This window comes from Toxotes jaculatrix, chromosome 21 (genome assembly GCF_017976425.1).
Source record: "Toxotes jaculatrix isolate fToxJac2 chromosome 21, fToxJac2.pri, whole genome shotgun sequence".
NCBI classification, from domain to species: Eukaryota; Metazoa; Chordata; class Actinopteri; family Toxotidae; genus Toxotes; species Toxotes jaculatrix.
The window spans coordinates 202,863-229,096 of NC_054414.1; the positions used below are offsets into that span (position 1 = coordinate 202,863).

Genomic DNA, 26,234 nt, shown 5'->3' on the forward strand with positions numbered 1-26,234 from the left:
TCACTGAACACAAGCACGACTAGCAGTCACGTTTTATCAGTGCATCACTCAATATATTGTGGAAATCCTGTAGCCAACTGAAAGGGCAATTTGTCATTAAAAGTGTTCATTCCCCCTAAACATGTCTCAGTACTGAAGAATTTGTAATTGTGCTGGCGTTGAATGGCAGGTTTGGAAAGGAACACGCATGAAAGAGCACTTACAGCAGACAATGTAGCCTGCTGATAGGCCATTCTGTGTACATTAGCATGTCCATGTTGAACTGTGAGTGTGTGTGTGTGTCTTGGTCTTTGTTCCTTGTTTCTAGGCCAGGCCTTTTTCATGTCAGCAGGACCAGACGCATCAACCAATGAGCAAGCAGCTTGGCACAATGTTACCCTAATTTAAAGCATTTATCTCCACGTCAGTGAATAGCAGTCGTCCTGCCGTTATCCTCAGACTCCTCCCCTCTAAACACACTGGACACACATCAGAGAAGTTGAGCACACTGCCTGAGCACACGCTGCTGACATTCAACTCATATACTGTCTTTGTTATGTAGACAGGAACATGAAGATCCAACATTTCTTCAATCATTATGATACATCTATAACATTAAGAGATCCAAACTGGTGCTGGTTTGTTTTCTCTCTCTGAGTGACACAAAAGTGAGCACATCAGAGCACCAAGGTGTCACTAAGCTAATTAAAGACAAACTGGTTAGACAGACTACACTGAAAGGCCCCAAAGTACAAACTCAGTGCCATAAAAGTCAGTTTACCTGTGATGACAGCAACGGCTTTGATTATACCTGTGATTTAGAGTCAGAACTAAATGTATGAATATGGTTACAAAAGAACCAGTCAACCACAGCTTCCTCGGTTTTGGTCTGTGTCTTGTGGTTGTGTAAGTGCCTCTGACTTGGCACAAGGATTATCTGTGGAAACTGGTGTTTTCAGTGACTGAACGCACTTTGGAGTATTGTAAAGCAGAAGGTAGAGCAACAAAACCCCCACAGCAAAGAGCAGCTGAAGAGAATCATCTGTAAAGAAGCAGAAAAATCTCTCCACAGATTAGTGTTAGACTGCTATCATGCATGAACAGGAAGATCAGATCTGCCATCAAAAATAAAGGCATAAAAAATATGAGCAAAATAAAAGACTGGAGTTTCACTATTGAAGGGTGGACTGACTTTTGTTTCAGCTGATTGTTAAAGCATGGACATTTCATTGTAGTTTAATGAGTCAAATAAAATTGAATTAAATAGACAAGATGTGTAATTAATTAGCATTTTAGTGACACTGACTTGGGGATATAGTCAGTTTTGTACGCACACACACACATATTCCATGTTGGCAGTTTATTAGGTACACCTAGCTAAAACTAATGCAGTCTAATTTAACAGTACTACAATAAATCCTCCTTTTTGGTGGTAATATGCATACATGTATATATGTATGTGTGTATATATACAGAATTTTAGATTTTTTAACATAAATAATAATAATAATAATAATAATATATACACACACACAGAGGGAGAGAGATAGCAGTTTTTTTTTATTCAAACACATTGACATAAGTATTCAGAACTTTGCTATGACACTTTAAGTTTAGCTTAGCCGCCTCCTATTTCTCTTGATCATCTTTCAGATGTTTCTGCACCTTGATTGGTGTCTACCTGTTTCAAAGTCAATTAATTGGACATGATTTGGAAAGGCATTAGAAACCAGATTCTCTGATCTGATGAAACCAAGACTGAACTGTTTGGCCTCAAACCAGGCACCACTCATCTCCTGCCCAATACCATCCCTACAGTGAAGCATGGTAGAGGCAGCATCATGATGTGGGGGTGTTGTTCAGCAGCAATGACAGTGAGGCTGGTCAGGGTTGAAGGAAATTTGAATGGGAATGGAGCAATCCCTAATGAAAACCTGGCCCAGAGTGCTCAGGACCTCAGACTCGGCTGAAGGTTCACCTTTTAACAGGACAGTGATCCTAAGCACACAGGCAAGACATATGCCTGGCTCAGGGACAACTCTGTCAATGTCCCTGACTTGGACCCAATCAAACATCTCTGGAGAAACCTGAAAATGGCTATCAAAATTTTTTGTCAATTCATTTTCAGTTAATTGACTAACTTCCTGTTTCTGTTTTGGAAATCCAGTTTAGCACCTGCACATTCCTGACAAACAAGTCAGTTTCAAACCGTGTGGGATAATGTGCTGAAATGAAGCCATGCAAATCAGCCTGTGAGCTAACAGGACTGTCACAGTATGACAGGCTGTCCCGGCCATTTCTGTTGCTCAGTAGCTGAAAGGATTTGGGCTCCAGGATACAATGGCCTGGGATTAGACCTAACATAGCACCTTCAGTACAATATCTAGCCTTACCTGACCCAGATCACGCTAACACCCTGCACATGACTCCAGACACTAGGAGACAATATGCTAGCTTCAAGTTGGCATAGTCATCCAGCACTCTATGAACTGTGTCTGCCTCGTCCTCAGCCTCCTGCTGTGCTGAACATCAGTCAAAATTATATTCAACAGGGATGGCTGACTCCATTCCCATCAGCCCCCAACACTGTGGATATTAGACTGCTTAGCTCATCCAGCAGCACCTCACAACAAGACTTGACTTGTCACAAAGCCTGATGGAAATAACACAGAGAAGGAAACACAGTGGCGAAAAATGCCAAACTCCATCATGACTCTGCGGCAACCATCTAATCCTCTTCCACTATGTGAAGAAGACAAACTTGTTCCTGGATTACACTGATGGAAACCAGTTAACCTCAGTTCCAGAACAGTTTCTATTCCCAGTGAACTCACAGTCTCACTGTAAGGACAAAGCTGTATGAAAATACATCCTTCACATCATGCTCCACCTGACATGAGAAGAATGTCACATCTACAAGTTAAAACAGCTGACTCACTATGCTGGGTTTCTACATCATTAATTATTATGTTTATTATTTTCAAACAGCGATTTAATTTTGTAATTTTTTGCGATTTTGAAGCAGATTAATACACTTTTATACTTTTGTACCAGTCAGTATATAAGAGAGAATTTCAGACACTTTTCAGTCTAAAAACAATGGTCTTCTTTCAATTTGTTCTCATTCATCAGCTGTGGCCAAGAAACTAGTAAAGGCTACGCTTAAATCAGAAGAGGAAACAGTCCAGAATCTGGGCATGAAGAAAGAATCACTCTCCAGACACACTGGTACTTCAGTTTGAACTGATGAGGTCCAGGATGGCTGGTGGCCTCAGTGACCTGCAGCTTGTCATGCTGGACCAAAGCCTGTCCTGCATGGGTGCTAATCATGGCTTATCATTAGTCTCTACCAGTACAACAGCAGCAGCAGCAGCAGCAGCAGCAGCAGCATCAGTACTACAACAGACTGAGTTACTACACAGTTACAGTTGGATGAGCTACTGTTGGAGAGCTGGGGTTATTTTAACTACGCAGTTTAATTAATGTGACTTAAGATGAGGGCACATGTCCAGAAACTGAGGGCGATAAGTGAGCTACTGAAATCTGGGCAAGACAAGCACAGTAACTTTGTAAAATCAGCTTGGGTACACAGCAGCATTATACTAACACCCTTTTCACACAAGCTGTTTAACAGCTGGGCTAAATATCGCCCAAGTAATCATGGGTTATGGTTTATATGACAAAAAGTTTATTATTTAGAGATTAAGCAACGTTAGAACTACTATAGATTATTATAATTATTAATTTGGACTTGAATATGACCCGCTAACATCGATTATCTCCATCATGAGGAAGCACACTGCAAACAGAGATACAGTCAATATCGCGTTAGTGTTAGGCGTGACGACGTTACCGGTATACTGCTGCTAATAACCGTTAGCTAACTTACCTGTGTTGCCCTTGATAGTTTAATGTCCCCGAAGAATCAAGAATTCGAGCCACTCGGTGAAACGTATGGCATGTATTCTTATTTCCGTGAGCTACACTACGATGGTTCCCCCTCCCGGTGGTGTTCCTATCACAGTGACTGTAGAGGAGGCAAAGGGAGTCTCCGTCGCTTCCCTGTCTGTAAGGCTTAACGTTAGTCCCAGCGCTTCAGTGAATCTTTTTTTTCTTCCTCTGATGAATTTAAATGTCTCACATTCTGTCTGGCCACGCCACATGGGCTGACAGCTTGGCTTGGCCGCGCAGTCCAATGAGAAAAGAGGCAGGGTTCTCGGATCCAGCCAGTGATGGAGTAATTCGTTGAACGCCCCCGTGTAGTCACCGAGAGAAAAAAAAAATAAAATAAAATATTGAGACGGGGTTACTGGAGTTCAAACTGATTCTCCTCTCGCCACCCCCCGAAAAACCAGTGTGCTGGCGACAGCTGTATAATTTTCGTAAAAGATGAAATAAGACAAAACGCACTTTCACTTCGCCATCTCACGGTCACTAACATCCCTGGAGTAATGCTATATGGCATCGGGGTGGCCTTTGCTTTAAATAAACAGCATACATTAGATATTAGTACCATTTTATTTTGTAATAAAACTGTCTTTGTGTTGTGTTCCGTGGTGTTTGGCATATTTATTGTCAGCCATCAGCAACAGTGTTCTGACTGTTTTAGGCCTACAGCAGAGAGTCTCAGACATTATTCTTCTTCTAACCTCAAGTAGCAGCCTGTGAACCTTTATCATATTCGTGTTTCATTCAACGTTATTTAGCTTCGCATTCAATGTCAACATGCGTCCTCGCTCCACCACATGTGGGTACACACAACCAAGTATCCTGAATAGCATGTAAAGTAACCAATCACGGGGCGGGGGTGTGAGATTTGATCCAATCACAATAGACGGGAAGGTGCTGCTGGGAGATAGGGTGATTAAAGGGCGGGGCCCCGGCGATGACGCAGCCCGAAAAGCTCGTCTGACTTCTCAGGGTTACTGGAGTTCATAATTTCACGTATCGTGATGTTGGAAGATGTTGGAAGAAAACAGAGGATTTTTTTTTTTTTTAACATTGACCTACTGTGGCAGCACAGTGATAACAGGCTTTTAAAGCATGATGTGACCCTGTGATCAATAGTCAAACATATTTTTTTTGGCTGAAATCAAGGAGCCCTTCTTTATTTATAGACTGGCTTCACAATCACTTTAATGCACATCAAGTATAAGATTTTGTGCAACAGAAATGGTTTCTTTTATGTAAATTAATTTCAGAGAGTTATTAATTTAATAGCCTATCATGTTTAATAGAAATGAATTTCATAGGCCATGTGCAAAGTTATCTGCTAGTTCAGGTAGCCTGGCACAAGTTTGCTGCTACGCTCGCATGACATACTGCTCTCAATACAAAACACAACTAAGTTAGTACATTTGTGCGATCAACAGGGATTCTCACATTAGTAACTGGTTGTCTGAATCCCTGGGGCGCAAACCCAAACTCAAACTGAGAGCAAACTGACACCTGTTATAGTAAGTACAGTGAGTAAACTTTGCAGGTCATATATGAGAACATATTATTTCATCTTGTTATATCACAAAACTTCATTTCAGAGATTTAACATACATCTTGTTATAATAAGCCACTTACTCATCTCTAGGCTGGCTTATATGATGGCTTGTAGTTATAATGAGAAAAAGATCTAAAGTTAGTTATATAGTTACATATAACTAACTTTGAAAAAGACTTCAGCGTGTCAGACCTGTCAGTTGTCAACTGGATGTGGGTGTGCCCTGTTGCAGGTTGCTAGTCAATATTAGTTGACAAATAACCTCTAGCAATCTCAAGTTCTTAGAAACTGCCACAACACCTGAAGAAAACGGAGAGAACAGACTCAGAAAGGAGCGTGTCCATGACTGGGACTCCATGCTCAAACCTAACTCTGCCTTAGAAAATCCATCCCTAGGCTCTCTATAATGTTGAATTATAGACTGAGTGGTGCTCAAAATTTTGTTTCTGCTCTCTCAAACCTTCGTTGTCAAGATGAGAAGGCATGAGCACATCCAACATCCAACAAAGCTCTGTGCTTAAACCATGAGCAATGTGATGAGTTACTGTCTGATCTGCATGTGTATAAAACTGAGTTTGATCAATGAAACAATTTGAATAACAAATCTTGGAACAGTTTTTTAAAAAAATGTTTAGTAAACAAAGAAAATAGAAAATGTGTTTATTACAAGGCAATAAAACATACAGGATGGCCTTGAACAATGCATACATTAAAAAATTAACACAATAAAGCTTATAGGTCTTCAACTGCTCAGTTACTTGAGCTCTGATGTTGGAAGGAGCAGTAAAAATATAAATATATGTTCTTACCATATGTTTTAGTCTAAAATGTAATGAAGAATTATGCCTTTGTGATCATTTGGAGGAAGCAATTATTAAATAAAAACTCTGTACATATTGGATGTAAGAGCAACCTACTGCTATAAATCTGGTGAACTCACTAGAGGAGGATTCTAAATTAATGGTACAAATCAAAGCAGCAGAGGCTAAGATATCCTGACCTTCACGTCCTGGTATGGGACCATAAATGCATTCAATAAAACAGTTTTTACATTAACACCTCCCTCCACAGTTTGCAATGCAGGCTTTCTGTCAATTCATTCAGTTAATGTAATTCATGACACCAGACTTGACAAAGCTCCTCCATAGCCACAGGAGATTTCATGCACCAGTTGCCACAGGCTGAGTAGAACAGGACCAAAATACTTACAGACATCTGTGCATGAGTCAGTCTTTAACATTGTAGTTTCTTATCTTGTTGATCTTGCCAGATGCTCCAGGCCTGATGCTCTTTGTAGTGTTTGGTTGTGTTTTAGACTATGACTGGCTATGAATCGGAGCATTGATACCATGCACCATCATCCGGACTCCAGCACCACCAGCCACCTCCCTCCTGCTCAGCTCACCTTTACCTTTAGGTATAGACAAGACAGGTGCAATGTCAGTGGCTGTGACAGATGACACTTTCTTCTTTGCTGGTGTCTTTAAACTGTAGCTCAGACTCAGTCATATAATGCATGTGAACTTTATTTAGAATTTTGAGGAACTGTGTCTTAAAATAATGTGAATGTGGAATATTTACATTTGTTAAAAAAATTGGAGCCATGCAAATTAAAATACAGTTGAAGCTATGCCAGGAAGCATCCAGGATTGCTAATTTAGCTTGTTAACGGATTCAAAGAAAGTTGGAGGGAAATGAGGGCATGGGCTGAGGAACAAGTCACAAGTCACTGGAAAATCACAATATTTTTTCCCATTAAATGCTACACTTATGTTTGCCTATCCCTGTGTCTATTAAATAATAAAAATCCAGATAGAGATCAACTTCACAGCAACTCCTCGCTCACAATGTAATCTGAGGAACATCATCCAAATCTTCCCACATACATCTCTTTATTATTGTACCTGTAATAAATGTATCTCTCATTATTCACATCCAGGGCATAAACAGTTTCATACATAATAATACATAATTACAACAAGCCAGTTAATTTTTTGTGTGCTGCAGCCTGGTGTTCCTTCCAGCTGATGCCATCGAAATACTAAACAAATATCAAAAATCTATGTGTACCTGTCATTCGGGGTGAGCATGAGAGCATGCTGCGTGTGTGTTCTGGCTCTGAACCCCCCGGCTACACTGGATCTTAGGTTTCCCCCACCTGCCAAAAACCACTTTAGCCCCTGATTACCTTTGTGATAAACTCTGTCCCAGTCAGTGCAGTTATCATATGTGTACTGAAACACTGTGCCAGAGGTGTCTGGTTTCACAATTATTTGATGGTATGATGCTGATCATTGTGTCTCAGCCTTATCTGGCTGCTGTTCTGTTGAGAAACTGGTCCCTGGAGAGCTGACACAGACTTTAGCCACACATTGGGCAACAGTCCCTCTATCCATCCTTCACTGGTCCAGTGACTGAGATTTTGCTCACACTGGGTACAGGACTTGTGTATTTTGACAAAGTGATATTCTGTAGACTATGTCCAGTAGTATGATGCTATTACTGATTGACACACTGATTAAATACCTATTTACAGTCCACACTTAAGTGAGGACCTAATGTATTTCAGGATGTGTAAAGAGTACTGAGACATTAGAAATAACTAACTGTTTAGGGCCCTGTAGCCTCCCGGGATCCCTGAATGTACATGAAAAAGAAAAATGCTGAACCAACCAGAATTGTGGACTGAGACCTCACTGAAACTGACACGCCACTGTTATAACATCAAGGCCATGAGGTTGCTTAACTGCAAGGGGACAAAATGTGCTATGAGATGCAACTCATTATCTCCAATGACTCCATGTATTCATGGAAACAACTGAGATTTCCTTTATTACAGGACATAGTAGCAAGTAATATAGTAACTTTCCTATAATGTAATTAAAATATTATTTAATGAGTGCACTAATGCAACCTATGTCTCAATAAAAATGTGCGCTCAAGTGTTAAGGAGCATTTTAAGCCCTATGTGTGTGTTCATACACAACTTGTATATATATATATATATATTTCTTTACACACTATATATTTATATTGTAGAAAAAGTTTATTTAGCTGGTTTTGTTTAGATTGTTTAATTTATTTATTATTGTAAAATGCACATTGCAGAGAGAGAGAAACAACATTTCGATTCCCCTGTATGTCTGACATATGGTGAAATTGACAATAAAAAGCCTTTGAATCCTTTGAATCCTTGAATGTTTGTGAAGCTCACTGGTTTGATGGCCTAATCTGCAGGAGTTTTAATTACCGTCACTAGTTCAGGTCCCCTTGAGCAAGGTGCTCATGCCTCAGGATGTTTGGACACTAAAGGATGAAGACAACATTATTCCAACATAAAAACAAGAGGGTGGTAATAAGTTTGGTGGCTGGGATTAATTAGAGGTGATAAATAAATTAAAGGAGGAATGTGACACTGAGTGAGCTAGGTGGACCATGGTTTATTATAATTAATTACAGTTATCAAAAATCCTTTTACTTCCTTACCTTCTGAGTAAATAGATGGACTGGGTACATGGTCCAGCATCTCCCACAGCTCCTTTAAGGATCTCAGTGATTCCTCTGATGAAAACAGAGACCTGGGCAGACCGGAGTGGGGCTGTGCCCCCCCCATTTCCAGTGAGCTTTGTGACTGGCTGAGTGGAGGAGTGTTCTCTTTGTTCTTGGAGCTCTAAAGAGGAGGAGAGCAGGGGAGCACATTCATTTTAAGACATTTTACTTACAGGGTGTGTGAGAAAAGTCTGGAATTGTAGAGATAACTAAACACACATTTAGTTTTGTTGTAATTTTTCTATACATTTGAGTTGATTTTCCAGTACATTATAAATGTATGTATAAAATATTAATTTATTAGAATAGTCGCAGATGCAGTTTTGCACCATTCAATATGAGGAGTGAAATGGGTAGTTGAGCTATTATTGATTATGAATTCATGCACCATGTAAGACTCTGCAGTTACCTCAGGCCTGTCCATGGTTTTGTGGCCCTGGGGCCAAGGATTGGCAGCCCCTTTGGTGGTAGGAGGGAGGAGCTGTTCAGCAACAGTGCCAACCCTCTGTCTCAGAGCATACTGCAGTTCCTGAGGACACACAGATATTAGTGGAACCATTGTGCTCTCTGGTGGCAACACAAACACTCAACACCTGGAGTTTTCTTCATCTAGCCTCTTTTAGAGACTATTTTAATACCAATAAAATATCAATATTTGACATTCAATTTATTATTGTTATTATATTATTAATGTTATTATTATAACTTGTGTTAATGGGAGCAAGACAAAAAAACTGTAAGTAAAAGAGAAAGGATGAAGCTATATTACCCTCTTACATTATGTTCAACCTTTTGATGATTTTCCCAGACTTTGAGTGGATTACAGAGCCATAGACAAGCCCTAGGCACCCACCAGGGCCAGCAAATGCCCAGGACTACGCAGACTGAAGGAGGCAGAGAACATGACTGACCCCCAAAGCCTAACCCCAGAGTCGCCCACAGGGAAGCCCCCAGTCTCATCCCCACAAATACCCCCAAAACCAAGCCCCAGAGGGCAAGAAGACCACCTTGCTTGTACCACTTGGGTATTACAGCAAAACATCTTTCCTAGTTACCATTTCACTTGATGAATTTGAAGTGGTACCACAGGAAGGTGACACTGAGGTAAAAGATAAGTGTGATGTAGAAGAACCTTTGAAGAAACTGCAGGAAACTGACACGAGAGAGATGGATTTGAAGAGAGGTGGAAAACCGAGTTTCTGTAGATACCTGTGTGGTGAGCTGATACTGCAGCTGTTCCAGAGCAGACAGCTGGTCATGTTGGTCTCCTTGCTTCTCTGTGGAGGAGTCCTTCTCTGGCTCCAATGGTTCTGTAAGGCACACAGTGTTGTAGGGGTCTTTGGGTGCTTTCCATTCTGCTTTTTATGCTTCCTCCTTTCCTCACTCCTCCATACATTAGCCAGTGGCCCAGAAATTGTTAGCACTAGCATAGTGCTAACAATGTCAAGTGTGGGATGGTTTGCAAGAGCAAACAACCAGCTGTGTGACCCCTTCTAACTGCAAACCAGTTTTTGACCCTAGCCAGCCTTGTTGGTAGCTCTATTGACCTGTGTGCCTCCTTCATCTCCACAGATAGGGTTAAGCATTGTACCCTGGCAATAAGGGACTCCATCACCAACAACGTTACACTAGCATTACCACCCACTGTCTACAATAGGAAAGAGTTTTTGATGTAATGGCCAAAAGGCTTAATAATTAGGGTGCTGGCATCATGCAGGAAGAAACAGGGACCCCAGGTGCACTCCACCACTCGTTTTAGCAACATCATTATCCATCTTGACTAGGACAAAGCAGTCTGAGATCACAGAAGAAAGGCTTGCCAGGATGTTTCGGCAGAAAGATGAGTCAGCATCGCCTGTCTCATCGATCGATGAGATTCTAATTATAGTTGACTTCAACATTCACCTGAATTAAGCCTGTGATCCTCTAAGTAAAGCCTTTCTGTCACTGTCTGATACATTCGGTTTTACCCAGTTTGAAATGAGTTTTGAACCTACCTACAGATTTGAATCAGTACATCTCTGGTACAGTGCCAACAGAAAGTGAACATTTTAAGCCTGACAGAGGTAGGTTTTACTGCAGTTGGTGTATTTATTTGCACTGATTTTAGCCAGGTGTACTTAATAAAACCAAGTAACTGAACTACTCAAGTGCCTAAAACATTATTACTATGTTAAGTGCATATGTGAGCTGGAGTACTGTGCAGGGATGGGCTTAGGATTTTAAAGATCTCAGATCTCTGAGTATCTCAGCTTAAGCTAATGTGAACATATCAATAAGTGAGCGTTAATCAGTAACTCTATCTTATTAATGACCTCACAAATTTCACCTTGCCAGTCAGTTTTGTCACTGTTACGATCAGCAGCTCCATTGGCCCAAAAGATGAGCTGTACCTACTAATGTTGTCCCTTTAATTCCATTCATTCATTCATTCATTTTCTATACCGCTTGATCCGTCAGGGTCTATCCCAGCTGACTACGGGCGAGAGGCAGGGTACACCCTGGACTGGTTGCCAGCCAATCGCAGGGCTGACACACAAAGACAGACAACCACACACACACACACACTTACACCTAGGGGCAAAGTAGAGGAGCCAATTAACTTAACGTGAATGTTTTTGGGATTGTGGGAGGAACCCAAAGTACCAGGAGAAAACCTACACAGGCACAGGGAGAACATGCAAACTCCGCCCTTCCTGCTTTTTAATGTAGTGCATGTGTGTATGTTGTGTGTGTTATTGTACCCTGTGGTCCAGGAGTGGTGATCTGGGCTCGAAGGCGGTTGCCCATCTCTATCAGCTGCTGTTTCTCTTTGCTCAGACGGGCAATACAGGACGCTGCCTGCTTCAGCCTGGTATGCAGGAGAGAGGGGTTGCCTCTTGCAGCCTGGACACTGTCAAACAGACTTGAGGTCCGCTGCTGCGGCAAACACCGGTTCTCCTCTAGGAGCTGTTTTACCAGTGCGCTCTGGAAAGGAGATTAGATGAAACCTGAACATACTGGATTGCTGCAGCAGCTTACACAATACTTACACAATAGGCCAACTAGTTTACTGATTTCCTTCAGTACCTGTTTTGTGACGTTGGCGAGAGCAGACTGTGTCTGTACCACTCTGTCCTCCTGCTTTGTCAACACCCAGGTGTTAGCTTGTTTCTCTAGAAACAGAAAAGAGAAGTGAAGACAAAAAAAGCCTAACTCGTACAAACAACATTCCAACTGAGATAATTAGATAGAGATATTTCAGATTCAAACTCTATGTTAAATTATGTCTGTCTTTGGTCAGCCAACATATTTTAGAGAACAGCAGCCAGGTTTCACAAGCTGAATATAGATATGAACCCAGATTAGAAAAGGCCATGCTTCTGTCCATGTTTCCCCCCATATCTCCTGTACCTGATCATGTTCTGGGCATGTGAGTTCAGTGTGCCCACACAGCATGTGTCCCCGAACACAGCAGTGAGTGAAATGTGCAGATGACAGCAGGTATGGAAAGCTAAAAGGCTCACATTTCGTCTCACTTTCACCAGCATGTAGCACCAGCAAGTACTGTAAGCACCAGTCTGATCGCCACCAGGCGAAAACATGTTTGACGCCACCAGGCGTTTATAAACACCACCAGCCAGTCTGTTAAAGAACTCAGCCAATAAATTTAAACTGAAAGCACCCAATGAGTAAGGAAGAAGAGCAGAGCACATCAATCAAGCACTGATCTGCTCTGCTGTGTACCTGGGTAGCCTAAGGAAAATTCCAAGTAAGCATTTGGTGTTATTTTATTATTTACTTTTTTTATTATTATTATTTATTTTTACATAATGATTCTATGTTCAAATATGTGCAGTGGAGTGTATTCATAAAGCAGCCATTTTACAGGTCAACGCCTCATTTGATCTTGTTGACTAAGAGAAGCCAGCTTGCCTACTGTTCCTATAACATTCCTGACATTTTATGTATACAATACACCATAATCATTATAACTATATATATTATATAATTTTATGTACATACATATATATATATATATATATATATATATATAACATTAAAGAACATTGGTATACTGTATATGCCTTGTAAAACACTATGGCCATTTAGTATATTTTATTAAGATTATATTACTTTACAGTCACAATGTTAGGTTTTTCAAGCCAGCATAGTAACCTACTGGGGAAACGATTGGTACTAATGGAAGATGTAAGCAGAAGGTAGGTACCTTCAAAATGCACAATCACTGGTATGGTCCTGAGAGTTACATTTACACTAAAGCTGCATTTTGTCTTGAACTACATTATTACATTAGACTACTACACTACATTGCACTCAGCCACCTTCTGTGGGAAACAATGAACATGTGATCAGTTGCTTGGTCCCTTTAGGTTTGAAAAAAAGACTTCAGGAAATTAACCCTGCTTAAGACAGTGAAGAACTAGAGTTCTTTGTGCTACTGCTTAATTTAGGTGTCTGGCAATTAGTTTGATATAAGCCATAGTCAAAGTAAACAGTAAAAATGTATGCATAGCTAGCCACAGCATGCACAGTAATGAATATGGTTTTGTAACTGAAAATTGCTGGATGATAAAAACATCAATAATGTTTGTGTGAAAGACTAATGTCCACACCTGTTGTTACTTTGGGGGACATGCCAGTGGACTGGGGAGGTGGTTCAGTGGCCATCTGAGTGTTGGCTGTAGGGGTGATGGAGATGGTGACAGGGGCTTCTGGATGCTGAACTGGCTGAGGAGGGGAGGCCTGTGGATGGGGTGGTGGATGACTTAGACCCTCCATGTCCTTCCTCATCTGGGAAACCACAGCCCGCAGGATGGTGTTCTGCTCCTGCAGACAACGGATTTCTTCTGATGCCAGAGAGTCTACCTTTGATATAAGACCCTGTGTGTTGACAGACATACTCATTTGAGTACAGTAGAGTAGAGTAGAGTATAGTACTTTATGTATCTTCTGCACACATCTTCTTTCTCTTTACTGCAAGTACTGAATTTACTGAGAGATATTTACTAAAGATTTGCAGCTCTTTTTTAGACACTAAGCAGCCAAATTACACCTACTTTTATTTACTGAAGGACTGACAGAGTTAGTAATTACATTATATATGTAAGAGCCCATTCAACATGAGAAAACAGGAGGATTATTTTGCGATTACAACTACAGTCAACTACAGGATGAACTAATAAGATATAGATTATTTGTGGAACTTCCTGATGTACGACTGTCAAGAGAATATAGATGGACTAAGATCTCACACTGGAAAAAGCAACAAAGATGGTCACACAAAGTGAAAAGATAAAACTACAACAGAGAAGTTTTAGAGTAGTCAACAAAGACACATGCTCTGCAGACATCATGAGCAAAGAAAAAAAGTGTCAGAAAAAAAAGAAGAGTGAAAAACTTAAACAACCTGGAGGTGAACAACAAACAAACAAAAAATATGCGCAGAGTCCCTCACATCCAAAAACAGGTTCTCCTGCTGATGAGGTGGCGTGTCGTGCCTAAAGGGACACTTTAGCTACATGGAACAGGTAAAATACCAAATTCAACTTTTAATAACTAAAACCAGATTTTAAACCTGACATTTTTTGCCACCATGTTCCTTTCTGTGAATCAAACTATGCTCCCGTGGCAGTTCACAGGCCCGCAGAGAACACCTTTCTGAAAGTGTCAACAAAACTGAACATTATTATCTTTGTAAAGGCAGAATTTATGGCTGAGCTGCTGTATATATGTATATAACCTCAATGAAATACTCAATAATCAATGAATGACCAATGTTGTCAAAGTGGTACGTTCCATCTCCACAATGCAGCATGAAAACACTGTTCAGGAGGAGGAGGAGTTCCTTTGTCTTCACTTTTGTGTGTGTCCATTGACCAGTAAGTATGTTAAGTCATATAATAACATAGTTTCAGGTACATTCCTCTTTTGTGATGATAATTCTTGCTCTTAATTGGGTTGAATTAGCATGACTAGTGGTAGCTAGTGATGGAATGTCAAGTAAGAACTACAGCCCCTGTCATCCTCTGTCTACTGAACTCAGAATTGCCTAATGATGCTTTACTTGGTTCCAGAGCACAATATCCTGCTGAATTCAAAACTCTGTCTGTGATGGTAATTTGCAACAGGCTAAGTCAGTATGCCCCATTGTGTTTTACATGGTGAGGGCTTAACATTTTTCCAATACTGGTGTGAATTTAACAACCTCATTCTTAGTGTGTATTTAAAGAGGGGAAGAAGCTGTCACTTGATCTTCCACTATACCTGCATTTAAGAACCAGGAGGAACCAGTATTTTATTGGTACCTGATTCATACAGTCAAATTACACTGTAAACCACAGGCTGAATCATAATTTCAGCTCTGTGGCACGTTCTTTCAACTCTGTACAGGAAGTCCTGACCTATTCAGAAAGCTGTGATCACCTTATGGCTGCTGCTCTGTCAAATTGAGTATTCTCCTTCAAGCCTAAATCCCCAGGACTCCAGAAACACCTCCATCCATAGATCCATAGTTGCTGGTCTGTGGTCTATCAGAACTAGCCCCTTCCAACCACGTTGGAAATATATTTATAGTTGTTCCGAAAGTCTGCGCTGGAAGAGTGAAGTGCTGGCCCAGAATAAATTGCCAAATATTTTCCACTGGTATTTTTGTGAGCTCGATAGCAAATGAGTTTACACTGGTATGTACCATCTCCAGGAAATAATCATTAGCTTGTGCTCTAAAATCCGGCGCTGACAAAAGCTTTTGCTTTTACATTTTACCAAACTCACTGTCAGCCATATAAATGAAAGTATTACAACCTTAAATAGTGTTAACAAAGTACAGAAATGGTTGGATACAGACAACTCAGCTGGAGAGGTGTGAGGGGAGGGGCTTTCTGATGCTATCCAACCATCCGACATGCACTGTGTGTATTCTGTGAGTCTACATCCCAGAATATACACCACAGTACAAAATCCTGACTCAGCAGAGCAAGAGGACCCACTAGAGGTATTTGATGCTGTTTAGTCAGCCAGGTTTGCTCCATAGATGTTTTCATTTTCATGTGTAAAATATGACATGAAGTGAAAGATGATCCTGATGGCGTTATGATAATGAGCGGATCATGATGTCATGTGTTTCAGTCATAGTGATGATACACATCCGACAACACGTAAAGTCTGTTCCCGTTCTAAATCTTTTCTTTGGCATTTCTGTTACCTGCACATTCTACAGAAATACCAGCTGTGAGAGCATCTATATATGATGTTTGTAAACAGGGATTTGAGATCTCTTCTCACTGAAATATGTGATGGATTATCTGTAGCATATATATTCAGTATGGTATGTAACATGATGATGGAACATGACAGGTATAATGTTGAGAAAGTAATGAGTTGGAGCATGCTGCCTAATGTCTTTAGATAATAAGTCAACAAATATATCATGCCTTGCTATGCAGACCTTCATACCAAATATTTAGCTGTGGTTTGCGGAGTCATTTGAGAAGGTTTACATGTAAAGGACCTTGACATGTTTTTCATCTTGGTGCCAGTAAGCACACAGAGGCTGCCGGGGGAGGCACTGAGCCAGACTGAAAGGCCACCATTCCTCCCAGGATGCTGGAGTAAAAGGTCAAAGGCCAAAAAACAGGACAGTTCTAAATGCACTCTAGAAGAACTTTGTGTCCTCAGCTGGACTGTAAATACAATACCCCCATGTGCTATATGGGTGTGTGGGGGCCAGTAATAACCCTTATGAGGATGATAAAAACTAAAATCTGCTCAGGATTTTTGCCTCGGGGGTCAGCCATAGCTTCTGCTGATACACTAAGAGAAAGATCATTTGCACATATTCTTTTAAGTAACTGCCATCGCTCAGTGAGCTGTGACATTTTTCTCCCTTTGTACATTGAGTGAAACTGGAAGTTACAGTGGGTACGGAAAGTATTCAGACCCCCCTAAATTTTTCACTCTTTGTTATATTACAGCCATTTGCTAAAATCATTTAAGTTCATTTTGTTTTCCTCATTAATGTACACACAGCACCCCATATTGACAGAGAAACACAAAATTATTGAAATTTTTGCAGATTTATTAAAAAAGAAACACTGAAATATCACACGGCCATAAGTATTCAGACCCTTTGCTCAGTATTTAGTAGAAGCACCCTTTTGAGCTAATACAGCCATGAGTCTTTTTGGGAATGACGCAACAAGTTTTTCACAACTCGATTTGGGGATCCTCTGCCATTCCTCCTTGCAGATCCTCTCCAGTTCTGTCACATTGGATGGTGAACTTTGATGGTGGTTGGTGGACAGCCATTTTCAGGTCTTTACAGAGATGCTAGTTGGGTTTAAGTCAGGGCTCTGGCTGGGCCATTCAAGAACAGTCACTGAGTTGTCCTGAAGCCACTCCTTCGTTATTTTAGCTGTGTGCTTAGGGTCATTGTCTTGTTGGAAGCTGAACCTTTGGCCCAGTCTGAGGTCCTGAGCACTCTGAAGAAGGTTTTCGTCCAGGATATCCCTGTACTTGGCCACATTCATCTTTCCTTCGATTGCGACCAGTCGTCCTGTCCCTGCAGCTGAAAAACACCCCCACAGCATGATGCTGCCACCACCATGCTTCACTGTTGGGACTGTATTGGACAGGTGATGAGCAGTGCCCGGTTTTCTCCACACATACCGCTTAGAATTAAGGCCAAAAAGTTCTATCTTGGTCTCATCAGACCAGAGAATCTTATTTCTCACCATCTTGGAGTCCTTCAGGTGTTTTTAGCAAACTCCATGCGGGCTTTCATGTGTCTTGCACTGAGGAGAGGCTTCCGTCGGGCCACTCTGCCATAAAGCCCTGACTGGTGGAGGGCTGCAGTGATGGTTAACTTTCTAGAACTTTCTCCCATCTCCCGACTGCATCTCTGGAGCTTGGCCACAGTGATCTTTGGGTTCTTCTTTACCTCTCTCACCAAGGCTCTTCTCCCCCGATTGCTCAGTTTGGCCAGATGGCCAGCTCTAGGAAGGGTTCTGGTCGTCTTCCATTTAAGGATTATGGAGGCCACTGTGCTCTTAGGAACCTTAAGTGCAGCAGAAATTATTTTGTAACCTTGGCCAGATCTGTGCCTTGCCACAATTCTGTCTCTGAGCTCTTCAGGCAGTTCCTTTGACCTCATGATGCTCATTTGCTCTGACATGCACTGTGAGCTGTAAGGTCTTACATAGACAGGTGTGTGGCCTTCCTAATCAAGTCCAATCAGTATAATCAAACACAGTTGGACTCCAATGAAGGTGTAGAACCATCTCAAGGATGATCAGAGGAAATGGACAGCACCCGAGTTAAATATATGAGGGTAACAGCAAAGGGTCTGAATACTTATGGCTGTGTGATATTTCAGTTTTTCCTTTTTAATAAATCTGCAAAAATTTCAACAATTTCATGTTTCTCTGTCAATATGGGGTGCTGTGTGTACATTAATGAGAACAAAAAATGAACTTTTAACTTAAATGATTTTAGCAAATGGCTGTAATATAACAAAGAGTGAAAAATTTAAGGGGGTCTGAATAATTTCCGTACCCACTGTAGATGTTAGATGATGACTGTTTTGTCAGCAGAAATATTTCAAATAAAAACTGTAGACAGTTAATTTTGTGGATAATCTAGTTAGCTCAATTGTACCAGGCATATTGGGGAGTGAGAGATGTTGAATTGTTGGATGCTTCTTTTAAGCAATGAAATTAGATTCCATTCATCGACAAACCTACAAAAGACAGCTGACCTGTCTGAAGTCTCAGTTAAACTGTGACCTATCCTGTCTCTGTGTCACTCATAATTGCTAATTATAAATAATTAATGAAGATGCCACACATGTTGTACCACATGAGTATGCACACAGCAACTCTCTTTGCTCTTTGGAGAAGCCATATCGACCTTGCTGCTGTATGATAGCTACAAGTATTTAATGAAGTCAGAGGAAAGACTCCTACAAACACCTGGAAGCTACAAACAAAACTTCAGTTGGCCAGTTAATGTTTTGGCAGAACCTGAATGACATTCATTGGACATTTAGGGCATTTCAGTTTATTATAGATGTGAAAGGAATGAGGCAAAACTCAATACAGATAAAAAGTGTTACGTATTTCTATTTTAAATTTTCCTCTCTGTAAGTTGGTAGGCTGTAGAGAGAGCAAGATTATAATTCAGATATGACAGTACAGCAGTAAATACAGCAACAGACAGATTTGAATTTCAGTGGCTTTTCACAGACCACACAGACTGGGACTACTTTAATTCCTGGATTAGAATCTTTGATGAAACCAGAGCAGAAAATGAAGCTGTACAACATTATCCTGCGAAATAATCTTAGACTAACTTCCTGTTGTGTTCTATCTGCTGTTTATTCTGTAAAACTTGACTGGTGTTTGTACTGGACTCACTGGCAGCTGTGGTCCTCAACTCAATTAGTAGTCAATTTTTCAAATATACAATTAAAACAGTATCTGGTGCTTTATGCCACTGAGCTGGGGCACCTTATAGCCTTGGTTTGCTAAGTGGCTATTTCCTCTTTAAAATCAGATGAGTCATTACCAGATGTGGTCACATCAGTGAGGAGTTTAGATAGAGGAATGATACATCATAAGCTGGACACAGTGAAGACTTCACCCCACCCAAGTCTTGCTCATTCATTGCCACTGTGTGACCATAAACAGGGCATGGTCAGAAGCTCTGTGTGTTTATGTGTACAAGTGCAAACACAAGAAAGAACACACCTGGCTGTTAGTTCACTTCACAGTCTATCAAACTCTATTTAAAAACACACTATATGTTGAGGACTGACAGTGACTGTTGGTTAATAGGTTAACACCTTTTAGTGGTCCTATTAATCTGCACTGCACAGTGTAAGGTTATTCTTACCTGTATTGCCTGGTCTCTCTCCATTTTAACAGAACGCAGTAAGACAGTCAAATCCTGCAGCTCTTGTTCTCTCTCCTTCAGCTCAGCTTTTGTCTGACAGAGACCAACATAAAACCTGAATTAGTATCATTATTGATTACATTACCAGCCTTGGCCTTCAAAGTAGGACAGAGACAAAGGTGATTCTATTTTTGCCACAGTAAAAATGGACAAAGATCAATGCACTCACAGCCCAAAGCTGCTGTTTGCTTACCATCAGACAGATTTAATAAGCCTTTTACTCATTGTTTCTTACATATTTTGTATCTGAATCACAAATATTATTTGCTAAAGAAGTGCACCAAAGAGGTAAAAACCAGTAGTATAAAGAGTGACTTTATTGTCAGACCACAGTGTTTGGCGTGTGGTCTTCATCAGGCTTATCTAAGTGCGCTGGCCAGGAAGCACAGTGTCTTAGGTGCACTATGTGCCAGCAATAAGGCATGACTGTTTCCTCTTTGCATTAGGCATTTGAGGGGGATTGTGCAACTATGAATTCTGCTGAAATTAATATGAATGACAAAGTCTGAAAAAGACAGTTTTATGTGCAAAATTCTTCACCTCTGAAGAAGAAGTGAAGAACAAGTAAGGGAGGATTATGGAACAAAGACAGTTGTGATGGAGAAAAGAATCTCAATAAACATTTCCACTACACTGTTACAGAAATCTACATGACAGCCTGATTTGGTGAAGCTAAAAATGAATCATGACATATCGCATCACTACAAACTTATCTTGGAATTAAAATGAGTGCATAGGGATGTATCATCCCAATCCCAGAATACTGCATATATTCCAAAAGAGAGTCTGAGGACAGATATATTTTTTAAAAATCAAATCATAAAAAAAAAAAAAACAATCACTCATACCAACTGTCATTAAACAAGCTTTGAAGGAATTAGTGCCCCAACACTTGCACAATATTTCACTTAACATCCAAAATGTTCTCTTCACGTGAATACATATGTTTTTCTTTTAAGGCTATGTGTTTTTTCCAATAGGCATGCTTTTATTCTGTGTGCACTAGTGTGAGCCATGTCAAAGGCAAACTTTCATTGCTTTATAACAAAGTTCTTCTGATTCTGATGTTAACACAAGAAAAGTTTGCTTTAAAAGTTAAAAGTTCATTTTTTTTCCTCATTAATGTACACACAGCATCCCCATATTGACAGAGAAACACAAAATTATTGAAATTTTTGCAGATTTATTAAAAAAGAAACACTGAAATATCACACGGCCATAAGTATTCAGACCCTTTGCTCAGTATTTAGTAGAAGCACCCTTTTAAGCTAATACAGCCATGAGTCTTTTTGGGAATGATGCAACAAGTTTTCACAACTGGATTTGGGGATCCTCTGCCATTCCTCCTTGCAGATCCTCTCCAGTTCTGTCACGTTGGATGGTGGACAGCCATTTTCAGGTCTCTCCAGAGATGCTCAATTGGGTTTAAGTCAGGGCTCTGGCTGGGCCATTCAAGAACAGTCACAGAGTTGTCCTGAAGCCACTCCTTCGTTATTTTAGCTGTGTGCTTCTTGTTGGAAGGTGAACCTTCGGCCCAGCCTGAGGTCCTGAGCACTCTGAAGAAGGTTTTCGCCCAGGATATCCCTGTACTTGGCCGCATTCATCTTTCCTTCAATTGCAACCAGTCGTCCTGTCCCTGCAGCTGAAAAACACCCCCACAGCATGATGCTGCCACCACCATGCTTCACTGTTGGAACTGTTTTGACAGGTGATGAGCAGTGCCTGGTTTTCTCCACACATACCGCTTAGAATTAGGGCCAAAGAGTTCTATCTTGGTCTCATCAGACCAGAGAATCTTATTTCTCACCATCTTGGATTCCTTCAGGTGTTTTTTAGCAAACTCCATGAGGGCTTTCATGTGTCTTACACTGAGGAGAGGCTTCCGTCAGGCCACGACTGGTGGAGGGCTGCAGTGATGGTTAACTTTCTAGAACTTTCTCCCATCTCCCAACTGCATCCTGGAGCTCAGCCACAGTGATCTTTGGGTTCTTCTTTACCTCTCTCACCAAGGCTCTTCTCCCCCGACTGCTCAGTTTAGCCAGACGGCCAGCTCTAGGAAGGGTTCTGGTCGTCCCAAACGTCTTCCATTTAAGGATTATGGAGGCCACTGTGCTCTTAGGAACCTTAAGTGCAGCAGAAATTATTTTGTAACCTTGGCCAGATCTGTGCCTTGCCACAATTCTGTCTCTGAGCTCCTCAGGTAGTTCCTTTGACCTCATGATGCTCATTTGCTCTGACATGCACTGTGAGCTGTTAGGTCTTATATAGACAGGTGTGTGGCCTTCCTAATCAAGTCCAATCAGTATAATCAAACACAGTTGGACTCCAATGAAGGTGTAGAACCATCTCAAGGATGATCAGAAGAAATGGACAGCACCTGAGTTAAATATATGAGGGTCACAGCAAAGTGTGATATTTCAGTTTTTCTTTTTTAATAAATCTGCAAAAATTTCAACAATTTCATGTTTCTCTGTCAATATGGGGTGCTGCGTGTACATTAATGAGGACAAAAAATGAACTTAAATGATTTTAGCAAATGGCTGTAATATAACAAAGAGTGAAAATTTTAAGGGGGTCTGAATACTTTCCATACCCACTGTATTTATTTCAGGAACACTTCAAGTGTGTAAAACTTTCAGGGGGTTGCGTGATGTGTGAGAGGCTGACCTGATCTCTAGCTTGGGTCAGGTCTTGTATTAGCTGTTCATTGGCAAGGTAATGTTCGGCCTTCATGTTGTCACAGCGTCTCTGCCACTCCAGCTCCAACTGGACTTGCATCTGTTCTAAGGCCCTTTCTCTCTTCAGACCAGCACTCAGCTGCAGCTTGTAACTGACAATGCACACACAGGCATTTTGTAAATCATTAGAACAATTCAGACCAGGTCAAAGCAACATAATTTTAACAATTCTTTCCTACTTCAGATGTCTTCCTTTTCTTCTCACCTCTCCAACTCCTCCCTGCTCCTCTCCAGCTCAGTCCTAAGTTTGGTTTCTCTCTCCTGCAGGGCAATCATCTCTGTATCCTTGACAACCATTTCACTGGAGACATGACTGATGTATTTGTTCCAGCCAGTTCGGGTTGTTTCTACCTCTGTGCAAAGCCTTTGAAAACACACACAGACACAGACACAGACACAGACACAGACACAGACACAGACACAGACACAGACACAGACACACACACACACACAGACACAGGATAACAAAGGTCTTCTGCTTAATTGTTAATACCAATATGATCATGATCATTTTTGCCCAATGTTTTTTTATTTTTTTTCATTGTCTGTCTCACCTCTGGATTGTCTCATCTTTCTGTGCCATGGCCTCCTGCTGGTCTTTCTGTGTGCAGCGTAGCTGTGCAGCCAGAACTTCCACCTTCTCCTGTAGTTTGACAATGTGTTTCTCAGCCTTCTGCAGCTGCTTTGTATGGGCCTGGCACTGAGCCTCCAGCTGACCATCACACTCCTTCAGAGCTTGGACCAAATTCTCATATCTTGTCAGAAACAGCCATGCAGTTAGACATTAGGAGACATTTAGACAACTTTCACTTCTATGCTCAGCTGATGCTTTGGAGCATAAATTAAATGAAAGCTTTATCTATTTCTCATTTTTAATGGGCTGTATTTATGAAAAATCATCAGTTTTTCAGCAGAACTGTTAAGAAAGTACACATTTATATAGGCTGCATAAACACATGAATTTTGGTGTCAGCAGGGAGCTTAAGAAGTATTATTTTTTAAACAGTCAAATCTCCACCTCTGTCACTTTGCATCAGATCTGGCATGCTGAGGCTACAACACAAAGTAAATAAGGTGAAATTTGAAAACTTTTTTTTTAATTTATTGATTTATACTTAAATAAATGTGTTGTTGTACCTCCTAAGTGTGGCTTCTCTCCAAATTTTTAAATTGTTTTTAGTGGACCTAAAAACCTTTGCACTGATTACAGTTAAGTCCAAGCAACTGCTTTAATATCCGGAATAATAATAATATTACTACTACTACTACTACTACTACTACTAATAATAATAATAATAATAACAACGGTAATAATACCAAAAACAGTAGGTTTCTATCACTGTTGTGTTTGGACCCCTGATGAGATCATCTGATGTTCTAATCTGATATTTTATTTCTATTTAACCTTTATTTATCAAAGATACTGTGGTCTGGCTGATCATACATGCTCTTTTGCATCAACGCCCTGTAACAAGTACAAGAATGAACAGACAAACTAATAAAACAGAGATGTCTGTTCTCAGATCAGATGTCTGACTAGACTAAATCTGAGTTGCATAACTCGTCATGTTGTAGATGTTGCAGAAATAGGAGTGAAGCCTCCGAGGCAGATCTGACATATTGGTTTTACTAACTACTTGTTGATTGTGATGAAGATGAGAAAGCTCGGACACAGTAAAAGCACTGTTGTCCTCTGCATATGGCCAAACAATCCTTTATGAGCTGTGGTGCACATGAATACCAACTTTTTGACTTAACCATTCAAGTTTTTAAATTTTGTTACCACAATAAATATCACAATGGAAACATTAAATAAAATACATAGGATGAGAGAAAGTTAAATGATCCTACCCTCCTCACAAAAAATTTAAAGTACCCACCCTCAAGCAAAAAAACACAGATATACACAACCCAGCCCCTTTGTGATTCATCCCACTACACTGCTGTAACACAATATTTTCCCTGTCTGAAGTCATGCACATGCATAGATGTGAAAAGGCTGCATGTATAAATAGCCAGGCATTCAACTTTAACCAAGTATTTAAGCGCATGTAAATGTACTGAGTGATACATTCAGCAGGGCACTGATATACCAGTTCTGTAGAGACTGATATAAACTGTGAATGATTTCCCTCATCCCTCAACTAATTTTTTGTTCACTTCCGAAAGAGGGTATCTGTAACATTATAACATTATAAATGTTATAAACTGTATACACTATATACACTTGGTGTCTGTGTGGATACTCATACAAAACCACAGAAGCTCAATTACCGTTAATAATTAATGAAGGTTAAAAACTCATCAAAAAACTTCACTCACTACATTTGTTCACAGCAGCAGCCCAGGGCAGACAATGTCTCACATTATCTCTGCTGTCCACATCCAATCAAAACACAACAAGCTCAAAAACTGGAGAGTTCAGTCTAATCCAATATTCAGGACTGTGTTGAAGTTATATGTATAGTTATATGAAACTAGTGGTAAAACGCAGTGAAATGCCACATAGTTTTGGTCTCTCTCCATGTTCCTACAGACTGCCTGACCGAGATCACTTTGTGTTATTTATGACTCACTTCTTAATGTTGTCATCCTCCTCCTTCTTCAGTTTGGTCTCCATCCGTTTCACCTCATCCTTAAACTCCTTTATCCTGAGACAGAGGACAGTCACCACACCTGAAACACATGGGGACCCACATGCACGCACACGTTAAAAGGTGTATATACCTGTGGTCCTTGATAGCAGTGAGATCTTTGATCTCCTGGTCTTTGTGCTGCAGCTGGGTTTGTATCTGTTGACACAACTGCTCAGATGCTTTGAGAGCCTCTGTAGCCTGAAGCTGAGCCTGGCAGTAAACTTCAGTCTCTTTAGACAGCAGCTTCACCTGGAGAAGGACACACACACACATGCAGCAACAAATGGTGATGACAACATTACATGTGAAAGACAAGCCATGGGAAGATTAGGATTCAATGAAAAAAATCAAACATGTTAATCTGCTGTCATCATTTATTGCGATTATTTAGATTTAGAATACTTCTACATTATATAAAAATACCATGAGTAATTATACAAGTTGTGAATTCTGAATAGCAGAACTTTGCATACAGTCTGTGTTGAGTACATTACTTGTGTCTAGGTTTTCTGTCTACCTCATGATACCTGGTACTGGACCCATCACTTGAGTCAACCATCTTTACAGTGAGACACCTCCCCTCACCATGAGCTCATGAGACAGCACCATAGCACGCATCTCATCCATTTTCAAGGTGAACTTGTGTTTCTGCTGTTTGAGCTCACTGTCAAAAGCTGCTGCCATCTCCTGTTGGCCAGAGGAAAGTGAGTTTTAACACTGTCAACGATACACAACATCGGGTACATTTCAGTCCCTATAAGCTAGTGTGGTGCCAATTCAAACTCTGCTTGATTGCTATACAGTGCAAACTCAAATCACTTCACAGCACAGCAAATCAAGAAGCGATCACTGCTCTCTAGTATAAACACTGTCCAATATTTTGCAGGA

At 40.6% G+C, this 26,234-nt stretch overlaps 2 protein-coding genes across 5 annotated transcripts in view; both read right to left on the reverse strand.

The window, feature by feature from the left end:
* Positions 1–4,111, reverse strand: part of LOC121201021 (fatty acid synthase-like) — a 35,610-nt gene extending 31,499 nt beyond the window's left edge. The window contains exon 1 of the mRNA XM_041066621.1: positions 3,869–4,111. The gene's annotated coding sequence lies outside the window, so the exon portion shown is untranslated. The remainder of the gene's footprint in view (positions 1–3,868) is intronic.
* A 2,013-nt stretch (positions 4,112–6,124) lies between these two features.
* Positions 6,125–26,234, reverse strand: part of ccdc57 (coiled-coil domain containing 57) — a 28,436-nt gene continuing 8,326 nt past the window's right edge. For 2 of the 4 annotated variants that reach the window (XM_041067409.1, XM_041067411.1), the window contains 15 exons: positions 25,932–26,033; positions 25,438–25,595; positions 25,287–25,361; positions 23,265–23,465; positions 22,916–23,074; positions 22,640–22,802; positions 19,913–20,005; positions 13,639–13,906; positions 12,092–12,177; positions 11,767–11,989; positions 10,232–10,332; positions 9,432–9,551; positions 8,960–9,143; positions 8,724–8,779; positions 6,125–6,884 (listed from right to left, as the gene is read on the reverse strand). In XM_041067409.1, coding sequence (XP_040923343.1) covers positions 8,757–8,779; positions 8,960–9,143; positions 9,432–9,551; positions 10,232–10,332; positions 11,767–11,989; positions 12,092–12,177; positions 13,639–13,906; positions 19,913–20,005; positions 22,640–22,802; positions 22,916–23,074; positions 23,265–23,465; positions 25,287–25,361; positions 25,438–25,595; positions 25,932–26,033 — 1,956 coding nt within the window. In that variant the 3' untranslated portion in view covers positions 6,125–6,884; positions 8,724–8,756. Of the gene's footprint in view, positions 6,885–7,414; positions 8,220–8,723; positions 8,780–8,959; positions 9,144–9,431; positions 9,552–10,231; positions 10,333–11,766; positions 11,990–12,091; positions 12,178–13,638; positions 13,907–19,912; positions 20,006–22,639; positions 22,803–22,915; positions 23,075–23,264; positions 23,466–25,286; positions 25,362–25,437; positions 25,596–25,931; positions 26,034–26,234 lie in introns of those variants that run through there. The other 2 variants (XR_005896677.1, XM_041067410.1) reach the window with 2 other exon arrangements.